The 19,684-nt window shown below is 33.1% G+C and overlaps 1 protein-coding gene across 2 annotated transcripts in view; it reads right to left on the reverse strand.

Moving 5' to 3' along the window:
- The window catches only part of RASA2 (RAS p21 protein activator 2), a 100,268-nt gene that overhangs the window by 22,047 nt on the left and 58,537 nt on the right, over positions 1 to 19,684 (reverse strand). For both annotated transcript variants that reach the window (XM_011357437.2, XM_011357436.2), the window contains exons 6-15: positions 17,866 to 17,949; positions 16,177 to 16,249; positions 12,924 to 13,000; positions 11,858 to 11,959; positions 5,167 to 5,323; positions 4,723 to 4,871; positions 3,948 to 4,062; positions 3,443 to 3,517; positions 2,663 to 2,786; positions 341 to 447 (exon numbers count right to left, since the gene is read on the reverse strand). In XM_011357437.2, the coding sequence (XP_011355739.2) occupies positions 341 to 447; positions 2,663 to 2,786; positions 3,443 to 3,517; positions 3,948 to 4,062; positions 4,723 to 4,871; positions 5,167 to 5,323; positions 11,858 to 11,959; positions 12,924 to 13,000; positions 16,177 to 16,249; positions 17,866 to 17,949 (1,063 nt within the window). The remainder of the gene's footprint in view (positions 1 to 340; positions 448 to 2,662; positions 2,787 to 3,442; positions 3,518 to 3,947; positions 4,063 to 4,722; positions 4,872 to 5,166; positions 5,324 to 11,857; positions 11,960 to 12,923; positions 13,001 to 16,176; positions 16,250 to 17,865; positions 17,950 to 19,684) is intronic.

Here is a 19,684-nt window from a genome sequence, read left to right on the forward strand (position 1 = left end):
TAAAAATACCTGAAAGATTAAACTAAACCTATAGTAAACAAAAATTCTGTATTGTGGAAATTTACAAACACACAACAGCAGACGGAAAACATAATGAATCTTCTTTGTACCCATCACCAAGCTTCAATAATCATCAATATTTTATTACTCTGTGTAATGTCTTTTAACAATGACAAAAAATAGAATTTTCAGCCTTCTGAGACTGAAATGGTCAAGAAAAATATCTAGTGAATTTAAGTATAAGAAAACATAGCCAAGTGAAATTGGCTTATTTTATCTTTTTTTATTTTATTAAAAATAAATAAAAATGGAATAAAGCTTTGAGAAGAACAACACTTACTGGATGATGAGGTCGCAAATGAAAAGTATGAGGTGATACTACGGCTACAGCAAAGAAACGAAGAAATACAAAGCTGCTCACTGCAGAATACTGAACATGAGGGTCATCTGCAGAAAAAAATGGTGAAATGTCATGCACAAAAACACTGAATTAAAAAACAAGGATGACAAAGTAAAAATATTGAAGAAACATGTAAACTAAATAGGAGATCAATATAATTTGTCTAGTAAGAACTGAGTTGATGAAATGATAGTAATGATTATGACTAAATTAAAGGAAAATATTCTATGACTAAAAAAATCTGAAAGAAATAATAAAGAAAATGAAAGGCAAAGCTGCTAGATTTTCAGAAATATTTTAATTTGGAAAAATACTCCTTTCCTCAATCTGCAAGAAAAGACTCCTGAAATTACAACCAAAATAAAAGTAGTATCTGGCACTATCTAGTGATAATAATGAATCCCTTTATAATAGAATATTGTTTTCAATTTAAGATGTTTTAATTTTCCCCTGAAAAATCTTGATAATATCAAAGGCTATGCAATAAAAACAATTAGAATGAAATCTTTACTTTAAAAAAACTTTCAATATTCCCTATAAAAATGCAGATAAACTGGTGACAACTTGTGGCTTTGACCATTCACCTGTAGCTTTCATTTCAGACTGGAGTCAAGTCTTAACTCAACAATCAAATGATAGAGAAGCAGGTAGTGAGGGAAAGAATGTCTGGATTTAGTTTGCCTCTTATTAGTCACTCAGTAGGTAGTCACTGACAAGTATTTAATTTGTAATTCTTTAATAATACTTACTTCCCACTCATTGCCTCCTCCTCTCTTCCCAACCCATCTTCTCAGGGTGGTTAGAACAAATGAAAATATTTTATGACAATAAAACTATCATTACTGTAATCTACTGAGGATATGAAGACATATTAATATTTAAGTCAACAAAAAGACAGTCAAGGAGATATGTTTGCATTTATAAAAAAAACCAGTAAATTGTATTTTAGATTATTTATATAAACAAGAATTAAATAGATAAAGCATATTTAAAGCCAAGATCACTGGGTAATATAGAGTACAGTGATTACTAGCATGCTTTGGAATAGGCCTGGCCCAAGTTTGAGACCCTGCTTGCCTATTGGCAATGTCATGGACCATGGACAAGTTCCTTAAACTTCTCTAAACCTGCTTCGCTCTCTATGTGGTGCAGTGTAGGTGAAATTAGGAGATGATACAGGCTAGCACTGTGACTGTTCACTCACTAAGCATTCAATGTGGTTACCATAATCTAACTCTGCTCCCCTTATTTGTTACAAAGACTAGATTTAGTATACTTATTTGAAATATTTGTGTCTTTATTTTAATTAGCAAAAACATCTAGGTCTAAATTTAGCTACATGTTAGCTGGAAAACTACTATGTAGCCCCACCACTTTACCATTGGGTGGAGAGGCAGATAATACACACGTGTACACATATACACACTTAAAGAACACGAAAAAATAGCAAAATCTCTTCAGATGGTTACAGATATAAACTCACAGTTTCACACAACTGGATAAGACTGAAAATTTAAGTAGCTGCCTTACTTCTTCACCCCGCCCCGCACCGCCCCCCCCATTACAGGCAGATCTGGAACGACAGCTATAGCAAGTTTATTTACTCATCAGAGATGCGTGTAATTAGAATAATTTCAAGCACCGACAATCAGAGATAGCCAACTCTTAATTTTATGAAATGTTTCTAAGCAAAGCCTTAATGTAGCTGCTCTTACAAAATTAAAGCACACCAGTTACTGACATACACATTTCAAAATTCTATGTATACTACAACAGAGATGTTTCTAACATCTAAAACCATCTCTGTAAAAACCTATCACCACCAAAACCTTATCATCCTCAAACTGTCAAATCTAATCAGCTTTATGAAACTAAAAATTCTATTTGAATGCATGCAAATGGAAAAGGGAGTTGGTACAAATAACAAAGGTGTTTTTGTTTATTATATTTAACAATCTCATAAGCACCTGGTATAAATGTTTATTTATAAATGTTACAGTTCTAAATTTCACCTTTCTCAAAAAATAATGGTGATTTTGATTTGCTCTTTGTATAAAGTTGTCATTTTATTGAAATAAAATAGAATGTTTTGCGATTATAAGAAAATTAAATGTTTCATAGAAAAGCTAAATCTATTTTGAAAAACTAAATAAGACTATACCTACTGACAGTAAACATTTCACATAAATCAAATACACAGTAAATCTACAAAAAAAAATATTGAAAAAGAAATGTCATGTTTTAGTGATACAAAGAACTTACTAGGAAATCTTTGAGCAGCCATTTGCCTTAGAGAATAAAAGATATCACACATTACAGTGGGGCAGCTCATACTCGATTTTATAATTGTACTGAATAACTTGTCTACATAGTAGCGCAGATTCTCCTGTAGGATTTAAAAGGTAAACATTAAGATTTCGACTTTTACGCATCTTCAACAGTCTTCCTGGAAACAAATGCAATGAAATGACATCTATTAGGCAGTCACTATCTAATATTCTAAAGCTCTGCTTCCCTTCTCTAAACTCATTCAGCTAAAGGACAATTTACATCTGACCTCATTTAATAAATTAGATAGATTTATAACAGCTAGATATCATAGGTGAATAAATGAAATAAATGGCACAAGAAGCAGCAATTATCTATTGTAATGAACACTTGTGACTTTAACACAGTCATCATTTTCCCAGAGGCAACTGTAAGTACTGGCTGACCAAGTCATTGTGCTACTTACTTAGCCTGATCAGTTTGAACCTAAAAGACTGACCAGAATAGGGATGCAACTAGATATAGCCTTACTTCACTATTGTTTACCAGAGCCAAAAGGGAGTGTCAAAAACAAAAACAAAACAAACAAAAAAAAGTGAAACCTGATGGGGAGATAACACTCTAAAAAGGAGACACAGGAAATGCTGCTAATGGTACCATGCAAAGAAAAAAAGGCACTGCTTCCCTCCTTAGAGCAGTACTACAGCATAAGTGGGACGCAGGTATACCTGTAAGGCCAATTTTAATGCAGTTATAAAGATAATAAGGACTTACCTTATTATTTTCTACATTATCTCCCTCTTTTAATTTAATAGGATCAATTTCACAGGATTTTGATGATTCACATATCTGGAAAATAGATTACTTTTTCATTTAATGCTCTTCTTAAAATAATTTGGCAAAATGAAAATATTATTTTTCTGATAATTATAAAAATTAAAACTATAACAAAGTTTAAAACCTCCATCCAGAGATAATGTATACAATACTCCCAAAGCATTGTATAAAAAAAAAGTTTCTCATATATCTGAAACTCTAGCTAAAACAGAAATCCAATAACAAAGAAATAATTATGTAGATTATACTACAATGTGCCCTTTGAGTAAAATAATCCATTGATGAAACAGTAAATAATTTATTCTAATTTTAAAGTGTTCAGTCTTATTCTTTCAGCAATACATGAATCGATATATCATTCCCATCAACAGATCACTGGATGAAAGAGATGCTATAATAAGGACACACAAATTATTATTATCAGAGTACCAATATTCCATACCTCATCCAGAATAGGTTTTAATGTTACTTTCAGGTAGTGCCCTCCCACTATTTTCATCATTTCATCCAGACATCGGGTAGCCAAGGAATTTCCCCTAAAAATTGTGTTTGCATCTCTGAAATACAAATAGAAATAAGGTGAAACCAAGTGTAGTAAACAAAGGCTTTGAAATCAGTAATATGAGATATCTGACTTGGTCATATATAAAATTTTAGTAATTTTTACCCTCTGTTTAAAAGTTTGCTGCCATTAGGATTTTCAAACTTACAAAAACTTACTGAAAATATAAAAGTAAGTTAAGAAAAAAAGCAATTCAAATTTATGAACTGCAAATGTGTAATGTGTGTATGTGTGTGTGTGTAAAACACCAGTGTTATACTATGACAGAAATGGGAAGCCACCCGACTGCTTTTTATAATGTCACACCTGTGGCATATAAGGGTGCTACATAATGGGTACGGAAAAAGGAATTTCTGATGTAGTATTTTCTTTGTGACATGTGAATCATTATAAGCAGCAGCAAAGACTAGTAACAGGAAATTGTGCCACTGAGTTAAAAAAAAAACAAAAAAACTGTCATTAACTGTTAATTTTACAGTTGGTGGATACTGTTTGCTAACTTAAAGAGCTACCTTTTATTATATGTTAAGCAGTCCTTTCCAGACTATGCTACAGTAAGGCTAGTCAATACAAAAGAACTAAGATTACAAAAACAATGTGACAAACGAAGGGCCAAATTCAACAACACATAATTAATACTTAATATAACTCTTACTGTGTATCCTTCAAGTCTAATTCAGCCACTGCAGTGGCAAAAGGAACAAGTTTATCATGGTGCAGCAGCAGTCGTACAAGGGGCAAAACAGCATCATTTTTATCTCGACACATTTCACCCAAAATGTAAGCAGCTGAGGCAGATACTGGCTAGAATACACAAAGGCAGAAAACAAGCACAAAATTAAGGAAATACGATTAAATGTTCAATCATTAGCCTGTAAAAATAATTCAAATACGTTCGTTAACTATCGGAGATGAAATCTGGAGTACATATTGGAATCATAGTACTGAGGTTCAGATAAATTAAATATGCATACACACATACTATATATGTATATTACTGTTTTAATAAAGCTTGATGCCCTGAAATCTTTTCCTTATCACTTACAGAATTCTTTTAGCCTTTTTATATTAAATCATACACTTAAAATTTTTAAAGTACCTGAACATCTGGTGATTTTAGCAGCAAAGTTTTCAAAGGACCATAGTACTCTGAAGGAAGCACATAGTCTTCTGTATAACATATATTTAATCGAAGAGACCCAAGGTCATCAGTTTTAGATGATTTGTTTCCATTGTCTCTTGGTTGTAGCAAATACCTAAAGTAAAAATACCATGTGATGGTATTGAGCATTCAAGCTAGTGAGGTGAGTAAACAGCTAAGCAATAAGAAAAAAAACAAACAAACCAACCAAAAAGTCAACTTAATATTTAAGGTTAAGGTTAGGACGCTTCATAAATAGCAGACTATTACCTTCAGATTAATAGTTGTATCTTGAACAAGAAAGCTATAAATAGATTTTTATCCAGGAAATCATAAGTATAGCTAATACGAAAATTAAGACCTCAAAGGGGTTGAATAAGAGTTTGATTAGCATGCAGGTTTAGAAAAACGAATAAAAACTAAAACATTTAAAATCCAATGTATTACCAAAAATATTTTTTTACCAACTAAGAAATATCCATTTAGTTGAAATAGACATACTATGCAAAAAGATATGAGTTTGTTTTAAAATAAATCCTATATGTAAAAATTTGAACTTGCTATTCTTGTTTCAGCCATACCTCCACTGACTCCTCTCATCCCACTAATGTATTATTTTAAAGCAATTTCCAGGTGTTTTTAAATTTCATCTGTATTTCAGTACATATAATTATATAACTATATATATAGAAAACTTTAAAAAACCATCATTAGCTAGTCAGTATTCAAGGTCTTCCAAACTTATCATAAAGTTTTCTACATTTTGTTCAAATCCAAGGCCCAGAGATTGTAATAAGTTAAGTTTCTTTTAATCTATGGATTCCCTCTATCCTCTAAGAAATCGGGTAGTAGTTTGTCTTAACAAAATTTTCCACATTTGAGGTTCTCTTAACTCTGTCTCCATGATGTCATTTAACGTTATTTTGTCCCCTCTATATTTCTGTATTTTAGCAGTTAGATCTAGAAGCTTGGTGAGATTAGATTTGATATTCTGCCAAGAACATTTTACTGATAGTGTTGCGTGGTTCCACCAAGAGGCACTAATGTCTGATTGTTCCTCTCTTTGTGATATTAGCAGTCATTGATGATCACTGCCTAGTGTCACTAATTATCGCAGGCTGCGAAATGACAATTTTATAATTCTATCATTCCTCCTTTACTTATTAGCTGAAATTTTTTTTTATGAAGCCAGTAGTTTGGATATTTACTTTTGACATTTCGCACTTATGGCCTCCCCAATAGAAGACTATCTTGTTTAAAAATAGAAGGGTTTAATAAAATATTTATTAATTAGCTTTGAGAATGATAGGATTAAAAACATAAATTAAAATTAGAGAATCAACCAAGCAAAATATAAAAGATGAGGGGATGGTAATACAAGGAGAAGATATTATTCGGAAATTAAATCACTACCCACAAAAGAAGAATTCCTATCTTGGAAGACCAACCTTCAGAATGTCTACTCTCTGATTTGAGAAATAATGATTTATACAGATTACTTAAAGAAATAATTGCAAATAAGCCTATCGGCAAAGGTGACTCAAAAGCACCTCTAAGGGAAGCATAGCTGGCTGACCATCAGGCACCCGGACAAGGGCATTACTTGGGGGCATTTCCCACAGTCTGGTGTATGTTCTGTAGCCTTGCAAATTCAAAAACCCAGTTTTATCAGCTTCTAAAAGTGACCTGAATTGCAATGACTGAGCGGAGACTGATATATTTAAAGTAGAGAGTCGATTACTCCATTTATGAAAAGAAATACAAGAGTCAAGTAGCAAAAATACCTGTACTTTTTTGGGACCAATATATTTTATTATGGAAATGTTCATTCACAAAAGTAGGGAGAAGAGTGATATTGAAAACAAACCTTCTCACCATCACCCCCATGCACTTATTACTCAGCTTCAGCAATTATCACCATTTCCCATGGTATTTTCATCTATATCCCTCACTTCAACTGATACACCTTTTTTACCTGTTAACATAATTTTTAAAATCTGTTTAATACATATTTTAACCTGTTGGTAAGCTATCTGAAAAGCCAAATTGCCAGAAGGTTCCGTGGTAAGTACACAGATACAACACAGAGATTTAAGGAATCTTAGAATTTCCCAGCTAATTGTTTTGCTGAGGATATAATAATGCCTCTAGAGCAGGATTCCCTTTTTCTCCTTGACTGTGCTCAAATGGGCAGTACCCACCAATGTTTGCCTTTTGGGGATTTTTTTTTTTAATTGTTCTAATTTTCCCATTCTATTTCAACTAGTGTTTTCCATACATGGTTAAAATAAAATTGTATTACAGTTACAACCTGGTTCTGCTTCCCTGACACTGAACCTACCTATCTTAAACAGTGTCCCCATATTCTGGTCAGAGTTCAGAACCTGTTTTGGTTTGTTCTATAGGAATTTTACTCAGAGGGCAACTTTAATTCCTTTACCTGCAAATTACTGTAAGAGAGAGTATGTTTTATTCCTCTGTTTCTCTCATAAAAACACAAAGTACCAGCAAAATAGGTCTACGATCCTAACATGGCATGTTCTTTGCAGAAGGATTAGGGTAGTGCTATGCTAGTTATTAATTTTTATGCATACACTGCTTTAGGATGCTCGAGCACTCCAGAAGGTCTTGTTTTGCTACACCTTTTAAGCTTGTCTCCTTGAGTTTCTTTGGCAGGCTAAGAAATCCCTCTGGACAAAATATCTCATTTGTTTGTTTGTACTTGGAAAAAAAATACAAAATTTCAAAATATATCATTGGCCTCCTACCCACTCCTTGAAAAGATCATTTTTTTAATAAATAGGGACCACTTCAATTTTTTTAAATAATATTTTATAGGTAAAAGGAACTCAAATCTTTTCTGACAGCTTAAAACATTTTTGAGTTTTGAACATATTCATAAATATATATGTCAAAACACAAATTTATTATAGCACATTGGTTAAGATCACAAACTTTGAAGTCAGAAAGTTTGGTTCAAATGCCAGCTGTGTGACGTTGGGCAAACTGCTCACCCTTTCTGTGCTTTTTTTCTTACCTGTTAAAGAAACAGTAATAAAAATATCTGATTTAATACTTATAACAACTCTAAAAAGATTATATAAATAAAGCACTTAGACTAGCACCTGGTACACAGTAAATGCAATGTAAATGTTATTTATATAACACATATACACACAATTGTTACTACATAAGGAATCTTGTATGAATTGGATGAAAAAAATCTCAAATATATTTTATTTTTCGAATGAAGTGTTTTAGTTTGAAAAAATAAGAAACAAGAAATAAAGAGAAGTTATTAACTGAAAGTGGCAGGTGCTCTACACATTTCTTTCACTCACAATTAGAGAAGCATAAGAGTAATCCTTATGCTCTCAAGAGTCAGTACTTTTGATAGCCCTTTGATAGGAAAAAAACAAAAAAAAACCAAAAAACAAAAAAACAAAAAAAAAATCATCTGAAAATTTTTAACCACAAAGTCTGTATAACTGAAATTAAAGTAGGCAGGCAAAAACTACAATTGGTTGTTCATAATGCTACATAAGCTGGAAAATAACTGCTCAGAGGCAGCTATACTAATACTTGCATGTTATTTCGGGTTCCATAAAGATAACCATTATGGAACCAATTTATGGATAAATTTAGTAATGAATTTTTGCTAAAGATAAGAGATTAAAGATTAAGTGTCAAAAATGGCAAACTAGGAAACCAACTCATCTCAATTAAAATATTAACCTAGTCTGAAATATGTATAAAGTACTTATGTTAGAAAAACCCCCATTCATTTGTCCATTTACTATTTAAATCTTACTTTCACAGTCTTAAAAATTACAACATCAAAAGATATTTACATCTATTTTCTTAATGTACATTTTTACAACACGGATTATTTGGGGGGGGAAATTATTGTACCAATCTGTATAATCACACAAAGGTTTTCTTCATATTAAGTTCTCTACCATTGAGATAACTGATAAAATGTGACTGAACTAGATTATCTGTAAGGTTCTTTTTCTTCCAAACAATGGAATACTGGTGAGAAAAAAAGGATGCAGAATTTCTTTATGTATCAATGTGGAATAATGGTGCTGACAGCAGTAGTAACTATAATGATAGCATTTGTGGCTTACTTTGTGGGAACTCATTTCATCTTCTAACAACTTTGGGAGGCAGGTACTATTTGTATTTCCCCAATTTCATAGCCAAAGAAATCAAAGGCAAACAGGTAGAGTAACTTGTCCAAGGTCACACAGTTAATAGCAGAGATGAGATTTGAACCAAGGCAATTTGGTTCCAGAGTCCATATTCTTAACTACTATCAAGAGACAACAAATATTTATTGAGATTCTCTACTAAATTGCTAAGTGAAAAAAGCAAGATGCAGAGCAGGATACAGTGTATGTCCATTTGTGTAAAGAAGGAGAAAGAAGGATATATACGTATTTGCCTATATATACATAAAATATTTCCAAAAACTCAAAACAATGGCTGCCTCAGAAGAAGGAAACTGAGTAGCTAGGGGACAGAGGTAGGTGACAGATTTTAACTTCTGAACTTTGCACCATTAAGTATATTAATTATTTTTTTAAAATCAATAAAATTCTATTATCTACACAGGTTCAAGTTAAAGGTGGCTAATTACCAATACTAATAAGCTAATCCTAACATTTGACAGAAATTTCAGAATAAATAACATGCATGATTACTAAGGAACTGAAGAGCGAAGAAAGGAATGGGAAAATGATTGAATCATGTTTAATGAGAAAATAAAAAGAAAAATTTGAACCACCAAAAATCAGTTTTCAGAAAAGGATTATAATAAACAAATACTAAGTAGAAATTATATGAAAAAGCAAACTGAAGCTTTTAAAACAATAAGATTGCATTACTAATAATTATTCTCTTTCCTAATATCAAGATTAGAAAGAATATCTGCTTGAAATTTTGAAGGTAAACAAAGCTTTTCTGGAGTGTTCACGCAGTTACCATCAATTCCACAAGGGGATGCTACAGCTCTACAATTGACAAAGGAGGCTAAGAGTTTAATTTCAAATTACAAGGAAATGGCATTCACATTTCTATAATTCTTTACATCTAAAGAAATGGAAACGAATTAGCAGATGTATCTATTTCATGGTGGATAAATTTTAGCACTAACACTTCTGGCATGTTAAACTATTTTAAAATACTATTGGCAAAACAAAAACAAAAACAAAAACAAAAAACCACTATAGGAATAAAATGAATTTCTATTTGTTAGTGTTCTTACATCCTGCCAAGGTAGCTGGACAAAATTTTGCCAAATTTGGAGGACAGGCTATGTGGCACATTTCGTGTTTACTTTGAGGGGCTCTGGGAGGCAAAACAACTAACTTTTTATTTTATACTAAGTAGGCATATAATTTTAAAGACTTAAAAAACGGAAATTTTCATTTTAAATGTATGTTACTTTATGAAAGGTGGAAGAAGACACGTAGGGTGAGGGGGTGGTGGTGGTGGTGACAGGCCTCAAATTTTACCAAATTTTTAGAGGGACTAAGTTTAATTTTGCCCCTTTGTGGATGCATTTCAGAAATTATAACACACAAAATGCCACCATAAAGACCAATAAATCTTAGATCTGCATTAGCAAGAGGTAAAAATAAAAATTTTGAGTTTAAAATCAGTCTTTTCAAGAGATAACTGCTTGAGGACAACAGACTCCAGAGTGACAAATGTCTGATGGCCAATCAAGAGAGGCAGGCTCTTTTAAAGACAAATGAGGTTGGTGACCACAGTAAGAGACATCTAAACACTCAGTTTCAAATTCCTCTTCATGGCAACTGAAACTGAGTTCTAAAAAGTGGGCCTTAAAACTTAGCAAATGAGAAAGGCATATTCTTTTCATACTCAGTTGAAACCCGTCTAGCATGAGGGCTGTGGGGCAACCTACTGGAAGGGACAGGATATACAAGCTTTTAAGTGCTGTAGACAGAAAAAACAAAAGCTTCGCACTGATTCTGCTAAGGAAACTAATATCAATTTAATGTCTGAACATTAAATTTAATTTAATATGTTTGTCACTGTTAAGAATCATAAACGGTAAAATAATGTTGTAACCATTCTTGAGCCACCAAAGCTTCTGAAAAGTGCATTAATTGAATCAGTTCAACAACGTAAACCCTCGACATTTAGAAAATAACACCAGGGCCATCCATAGTGCATTTCAGTGGGGTGTAGTGAAGGAAAAATCACTAGTTACACACTGTAAACAGCTAATTTCCTACAATAAACCCTCTGCCTTCAAACATACACAGTTCCTAAAACCATTAATAAAGCTTCTGAACTGCAGATGTTGATTTGTGAACAAGCATCTTCTGCCATGGGAATCTCTTATGTAACATTTTAAATGTTTTCCATTTTCTCCTTACAGACAGGATTTAGTTTTTGAACAGAAAATATTCCTAGATAATTCAGTTCTTTTGTCCCAGTACCATAGGTCAAGTCATAAAACTATTAATGTATTTATGTTTCTGCAACAATAAATTAATGACTATATCAATTAATGACTTTTGGCTTATTCCACTACTAGTTTAAAGTGTGTTTATAGTAAGCATTTATTTGCACATACAGTATGCAAGGGAGTACATTAGAATGTTTGTCTTCTTACCAGGCTTGATGAGAGGAATCATTTCTTAACACGTTCACAGGAACCTTAATCTCACCTAGAAAAATATCCTGGACCAGGTTTCCGTTGTTCCACAAGTCGATCCTAAAAATTTTAAATTGGCTTTATTTCTTGCACACAATGTTTAAGAAAACACACAGCACCAAGTAGCTTCAAATTGATTTGTATTATAGCATTATTTTTACATGCTTAAAAGAGATGTTAGCATTATCATGTATCTCACTATCTAAACTAAGCAAAATACTGCAGTAGCTTTTGTTGATAAGCACAGAAAGTAGCTATTTTAAATAGTCTAAAAGAAAGCAGTTAAGTTTCTTAGTTTCAAAGTTTAGGCTTTATTTTAACCTCTGGCAATAAGAACTATAGAATTACTTTGTTGAATCTGAGAAAAGAAACCAATCCAAGACTAGTTTCTTACTCAATTAGAAGCAGTTAATATGCAAAGACAGGTAACTTAGAAAAATACATTACCTGATCATTACAAACATGTGATTAATACATCCTTTAGATGAACACACTGTTAACACCACAGCTATACATGCATTTACAAAACCTTTCCCCTCCCAAATAGCATAGATATTTAAGACCTAGGAAACTGCACAAACTTCAAACACATGCACCTGTTGAATTATCTTACAAGACTTCTTACCTCACTGAAATTTCTGTTAGACAGCAGATATGTTAAGAAGAATAAAAAAATTATTTCTAAATTGGCTAATATATAATTACTTTTCTATATATTCTTTGTATCCATTAGGCTATGATTCGGAAATTTAAGAAGCAATTAAACTGGGGGGGAAATTAAAAACATAAAATTGGTGAAAATTAGTTCATCATTGTTTATAAAATAAATATACCTTGACTATTTCTGTAGAGAAATCAGATTTTGAAGATAATTTGGATTTAAATTAGATGCATGTTCCTCTAAATTTCATCAACCAACTTGCTGAAGAAAATTCTATTAAGCTTAATTCATGTTTTCCAGTTAATTTTCGGATTTTCTTTTGGCACAGAAAAAGGTAATTTTGTAAAACTCCAAGATGCATACCTAATTTCTAGCTTTTCAATGTCCTCCTCTTCTACCTGGAACTGGGATTTTCTGGTGTAACTACTGGATCTGGTTACCTGTAAACAAAACATTTTAGTAAAAAAATTTTTTCAAATATCTTCTTCCTACATGAACTTAAACTATCATCCCTAAAATGTTCAACTGTGTTTTATTACAAACAGAGGAAAATGCCTACGTAATATTTTACCCAAAAGCGGCTACAGAAGTAGCAGGGAGGTAAGAACAAGGTAGTATAAAAATATAAAATACAACCCAACCCTGTCTCTATTCCCTTCCTTATCAACTCAACATAAAGCAACATTAGACTCTCTAGCTCATCTGTAATCTGGTGGTGACTCAAAGGGTAAAAGTGTTGTATTTCAGTGAACCTGCACATGCTTAGAACTGTTTGAAGACTTTCCCGTATTTCTCTAGATACCAATGCCACTCTTACACTTCCTTCTCACATTTTTACTGAAAATATCAAGGCCATTGGCAGGAACTTCCTCAACTACCATCCACCTGAACATGTTCATTCTCACAGACACCCTTCCACTTAATCAGTTTTCTCATTCTCTTCTAACAAGATGATATGATCATCTTTTCTAAGACTCCACGCACACATAGTATGCAGCAAGCACTTGATTTAATTACTGCTTTCTTTACCAGCTTTTCGCCTCACTAAGTCTAAGAAAAATTCTCCCTTTAAACTACAGTCTTCCTCTTTCCTTTCACAGACAAATACCTCAAAACTGTAATCCATCCTTAACAGCCTTCACTTCCTCACCACCCACTCACTCACTACAGTAACTCCTCATGATCTGGCTCCCTCACAGGTCATCCGCCTAAAATCCTACTTTTCATCGCCAAGTCTGATGATCAATTCTTAGTTCCCACCTTCACTGACCCCTCTATCTGAATGAGTGATCATACAACTATACCTCTTCTCCCAGAAACACTCTCTTCTTAGAGTGTGCCTACGCACTATTCTGGCAACCTTCTGCTCTCTTTGCTTCTTCCTTTGGTACCTCTTTCCATAGAACCTATAGATATAGGTTTTCTACGAGGTTTTATTTTTTATTTTGCTCTAAGGGACTGCACAGTGCTGCACAGTTTACAAAGTGCTTTCACATCCATTATCTCCTTTGTTCATCAGATCACTGCTTTGAAGCAGGCCACGTTAGATTTATTATCCTCATTTCAAAAATGAGGAAGCTAAAGTACAGAAATTGAGACATGCTCAAAGCTGAATACCTACTAAGTGGCAGAACTGAGCTTCTTCACTTTTCTCCTTCACCTCTACTCCCTTGGCTCTCCTAGCTCTGTAAAAACATCTTGAGTCTTTAGATGCAACCATCACCCATCTTCAGTTTCAGTCATGAACTGCCTATTGGCGAGTTTTACATGTCAGACCTCAAGCTCATTATGCCCCAAAACGAACCACTTATTTTTTCCTTCTTTTTCACTTTTCTATTTTTCCAAATTTGAAACCACGAAGGATAACATTTGACTCCTCTTTTTGTCTTTTCTTCTATAACAAATTCATTATCTTACCCTCTCAAGTTTCTTCCTCATTTGTCCCTTACTCTTAAATCAGACCCCCTTTCTCTTCCCTCCCACTTTTTTTTCCTCAACAGCTAAACTACAACAGTCTCTTGATCTCTGTTCTCTCTCAATCATTTGGCCCACAGATCATAGTTAATTCTTTCCAAAACAATCATTCTTATCCACTTCTGGGCTCAAAACATTCAATGGCTAATACTTAAGTATCTCAGTCAGGCACTCAAAGCCTTTCATTTGTTGGTCCTACTCTATCTTTTTAAGCTTAGTTCCCATTATTCCTTTACATAAATCTTCCAGTTAAATCATACTTGCTATTCTTTGAAGATAATTTTCTGCTCTTCTTTCTCAGTCTCTGCTCAAAATGTTCCTTTTCTCTAAAACTCTTTTTTCTCTGACTTAACTCGGCTGGAGCCAAGCTGATCTAACGCCCCCAATATCACTGCATTTTACTGCTGTGTGTATGCATGCACGTGCATGCTCTGTGTCTCTTGCTCTACTAGGGGACAGAGATTGAACCTTTTATAATCAGCTCAACAAAGTGCCTTTTGAATGAATATTCCAAGGCCTAATAGGTACGCTTGGATACTGCAAGCAGGTCAGGCCTTGAGTTGTGCCTTCCTTGTTTTCTCCAAGCTAGATGTACAGCCATTAACAAACACAGAACAACTGAACTAAGTCCCTAGCTAGGTAATGGAAAAGTCTCACATTGCTGCATTTTCTTTTGCTTTTCCTTCTCTCTTGCCTCCACCCGCACAATTCTTCCTACTTCAATTTTAGCATTCTCTTCAACCTGTGTTCCTTTATTTAAGTACAGAACCAGGAAAGGCTAGATATGCCTCCCTCTATCCACTTTGAAATACCAAGAAAAACATACACAAAAGAAGAAAAAGCACAAATATAAATCTTTTTTTTTAATCTTCCCTATACATTAATCTCAACTGCAACATGTTCTACAGTTAGAACACAATTTTTTAGAATAGTTTGACTTATTTTGATTTTTTTCCTATAGTTTTCAAATAATATCAAAAAAAGATTTAACAAATTTAAGAACTGCTCCACAGTAAAGAACTCCAAAGCACTGTATTTGGGACAACTTCAAGGCAGCTGAAGATTTCTATGAAAATAATCATGTGTCCATAGGGTGTACTTTACAGTCTCAAAGTATTCTCACATTTGGGCCTCATAAACTCTATCAGTTAGGTAGGGCTGCTATTATTTTCTCTTACAAAATTATCTTTTCATAAGAGAAGAAACTGGAGTCTCAAATTCAGTGATTGTTCAAAGTCAACTGGCACTAGAACTCAGATCTACTAAGTGATTCTCATACTTACTTCACTAGTGGTGTTTAAACAATACTCTGCAGAAGAGTCCTGTGGCCACTGTGTATCAGGTGGGTGGGTAAGGGGCTGGACAGGTGAGGGGGTGTATGGAGAAGGGTGTAATATTGAGGATGATTGGAGAGTGGGTGTGGCCCTAGACCTCTCCATCTCCAAATCAATCAGAGCTCTGCTTTTGTTTTATATATTGGGCCTCCACTGCATTACACGACAGTTTTACTGCTTTCAGGAGAGAAATGCTTAACTGCATTAGTTGATAAAATGATTACTATGGCCATAGTTTGAAAAAAGAAGTAAACCAGCATTCAGTATTAAATATTCCATGTTAATATTTATATAAAACAAAAAGTTACCTCAAAATAAAAGATTTCATTAAACTGCGGATTGCTTGTTTTCTTCTTTACTTTTGTCTTCTTTTGGTCATTCCTGTTCCAATGTGGTAGAGTTTTACCTTGTAGAACTTAACAGTACACAATTATAAAACATGCTATTTCCAACCAGGGAGCCTGACCTCTGTTTAACTGTTGAGATGACTCAGGGAAGGCTGTAGTTTTAAATTTTTCTTGGGGAGAAAAATTAAGGTGTCTCTAAAAACTCAAAGAATTCATAGTTTTGTATATCTGATATAGGCCAAGATTATATTATTCTCTCTACGGCTATACTAGACTGACTGCCAAGCTTACTTCAGGGGTTTTTAATAACATGTTCTCTTATATAAGCAAGTCGGAATAAATGGCAGAAGGAAGACAATGAGATCCAGAGTACCTTTATCTATGCTGGAAATACCAGAGAATACAGAAAGTGATCTTAACTTAGTTTACCTCTTGGGCTTCAGCTACCGTGTGGCTTTTCAAAAAACTTTTTATTTTGAAATAATAATAGATTCAGAGAAGGTTGCAAAGAAAGGGAAGTCCCACTCAGCCTTTCCCCAGTGTTAACATCTTATAAAACTATATCACAATATCAAAACCAATAGTGACTTTAAAAGACAAATTCACATGCCAAATAGTTTCTATCTGCATGATAAACAATTACACTTAAGAATTTGCCTGTCACATACAGATTATAAACAAAAACAAAAATAAAAATAGCTCCATGTGGTTAAATACTTTTAACATGCAAGACTAAATCCCTCTGATAGCATGATATAGGACTAGTTATCTCCTTTTAAATTTAAAACCATTTCTAATAATAGCATACTATTACTTTAGCACCCAATAAGTATCCGACATATGCTATGTATTTTATATACATATGTACAAATTCATTTTTCGAAGTAACCTACTGGTGATTTTCTAAAAAATAAGAGAGCCTTGGGTTGGAAAGGAATGTGGGTTTGTGCATGTTGTGTTTGTGTAGAGAGAATACTGTACTTTTTGTACTTTTTGTTTCCTCATTCTAAACCTTCAAGTTGTAGACAAATTTTAGACTAGTTTAGCTCTGGAAAAAAATCATAATAAAGTTTTAAAATATTACAAAGTGCTTTTAGTTTTTCCGTAAATTATCCTGAGTAATTTAAATCCATGATATGGTGTACTTCACCACGTTCTGGTATTTCAGCAGTTTGTCTACAGCTCAGAATTCTCTCTGTAAGAGCACAGATGCCATGAGTAGAAAAGGCATTTTTTAGTCATGAGCTGCTTTCCAGATAAAAATATGGCAACTGCTTTATTCTGAGCTAGCATTTATTAATTCAGGATTTTATCTGCATAAAATCTAAGACATTTACAAGTAGGAAGGCTGATGAAGAATGACTATGATCATGTTTATGTTTTAAAGTACATTTAACTACTATAATACTGATGTTGCTCCCAATAGCCTATCAGTCTGGCAGACTTGAAATGGCATCCATTTTCTTTCTACAAAAACAGGACTCCCTTGTTTGCAAGTGTGTAACAGAACGCTAAAGATTTTTCTTTCAAAGCATTCATTACTTTGTGTCACAAATAGCTATATAGCATTTCCTCTTAGAACCTTAATTTTGTAATTCTTATATCGACCTTTAAAATTTAAAAATCTAGTAATAATGTAATAAACATTACCTAGAAGGGCCCACTAGAGAAACTGTTGCATAAGGGTCACAGCTCTGTCCATTTATAAGAGGCAACCCATGGCATGCCTTGATGCTAAGGAAGAATAAAAGAAAATTAACATGATGTTTAAGTTAAATAACATAAAACATTATCTTTAATACAAATTAATATATTAAAGGGTTAAAATTGTTTCCCACATTTCTCTCTGCAGTTGTATGCCTATGTACCACTTACCCTGAATATATGTTTGTATGCATTTATTTATTTATGCTGTATTTCCAAAATAGGACTAAACTAGAATGGCACGATCTGTACTGAGACTACCAAGTAATATTTAATACACATCCCCCAACTAAATATCCAACAAGGTACATTTTGTGGTTTGACAATACATTAAAATTGCTGTGGCTTCTAAAAGGGAAAAGAAAGCGGTGTGAACCTTAAATGAGAAACTACAAAACTAAGCCAGATCTATGGCATCACATCCTCTGCTAAAGCATGAATGAGAAACAAGGAAATAACTGTGGTTTCCACTTAAAATCTGATTCATATCTAGAGGGCAAGTCTCATACAATTTGGTAGACTTTTATTCTGTTCTCAGTAACAGCTCCTGCATCATTCTGTAGAAAACGTTTCAGACAATAAAAACCAAGGCATCTAAGCCACTCCATAGTAACAGTCGTTGTTATTTACAAAGAACACAGAATCTGACTTAATGATGTACTTTTCAAAATTTCTCACTAAATATCATTGAATTCATGAATTTAGTTTACATCTGGGGTCTGCATTTCCTAATGCCTAAGAGAAGCTCATGAGTGTTGCTAACAAGTATTCTTTGTTGAAAGATGTGGGCTACTGAGTAACATCCTTATTTCTCTCCACAACCCACAGATCATATATGTGGGTGAAGTGCAAATGGTATGCTGCCGAGTGAAGAAAAAAATGATAATATGACTCATTTCTATTAAATTGGGTATCAAAAATCAAACTTCTGAAACGAAACAAAGAAAGTACAGGCCAAAATAATAATTCTGGTTATTAATGTTAGGCTTAGGTACAGTCAAACTTTCCCACTGTACATACACTATGTGAAACTTACACTTCTCAAGCTAAACCTCAAATATCTGATTTTTATATAGCATTTGCAGTTTACTATATATTTTCACAAAATGCATCTAATTCTTACAACTGTCTCTCAGAAGAGTATAAAAGTATCTTTCTTCACGCCATTTTAAAGAAAGTAAAGCTCAAAAGTTACGTGAAAAACAAAATAAGGCTAACGTGGTAATACAAAACTTATAACAAACGGAAGAAGATTCAACTTCTATTTTCTTAACTGTTTCTAAAGTCTCGCATTCTTCTACATTTCCGCTGTGCCTGAATACACTGTATTACTCTCCTTATAATACCAGATTTATCTCATGTAAACACTAATTATGAGAAATCTTAATTATAAAAATTTATTATAATTTTATGAGGTATAAAAAACCAAAAAAATACAGTTCAGTATACAAAAACTTCTATAAGAATGTCTACAAACCAAAACAATAATACCTATAAGCCAAAAGTATGAGTCTATAAAATTCATCAGAAATACTCAAAGTTTTGAATGTAAGAGTTTAAAATTTGAGTTTTCTGAAAAACTTAATATTATAAATACAGATTATTTTATTTGCTACATACATTAAGAAATATTACATTTCTAATTACCTAGGATACAGCTACTCTTCTAATTGTTAAATCAAACAATTTCACATCATAAACCACAGATGAGCAGAAATTGTTGAAAATAACCACAGTATACTAAATTATCTTATATCTTGTTTAT

This window comes from Pteropus vampyrus, unplaced genomic scaffold, assembly GCF_000151845.1.
Source record: "Pteropus vampyrus isolate Shadow unplaced genomic scaffold, Pvam_2.0 Scaffold35, whole genome shotgun sequence".
In the NCBI taxonomy this organism is placed as follows: domain Eukaryota; kingdom Metazoa; phylum Chordata; class Mammalia; order Chiroptera; family Pteropodidae; genus Pteropus; species Pteropus vampyrus.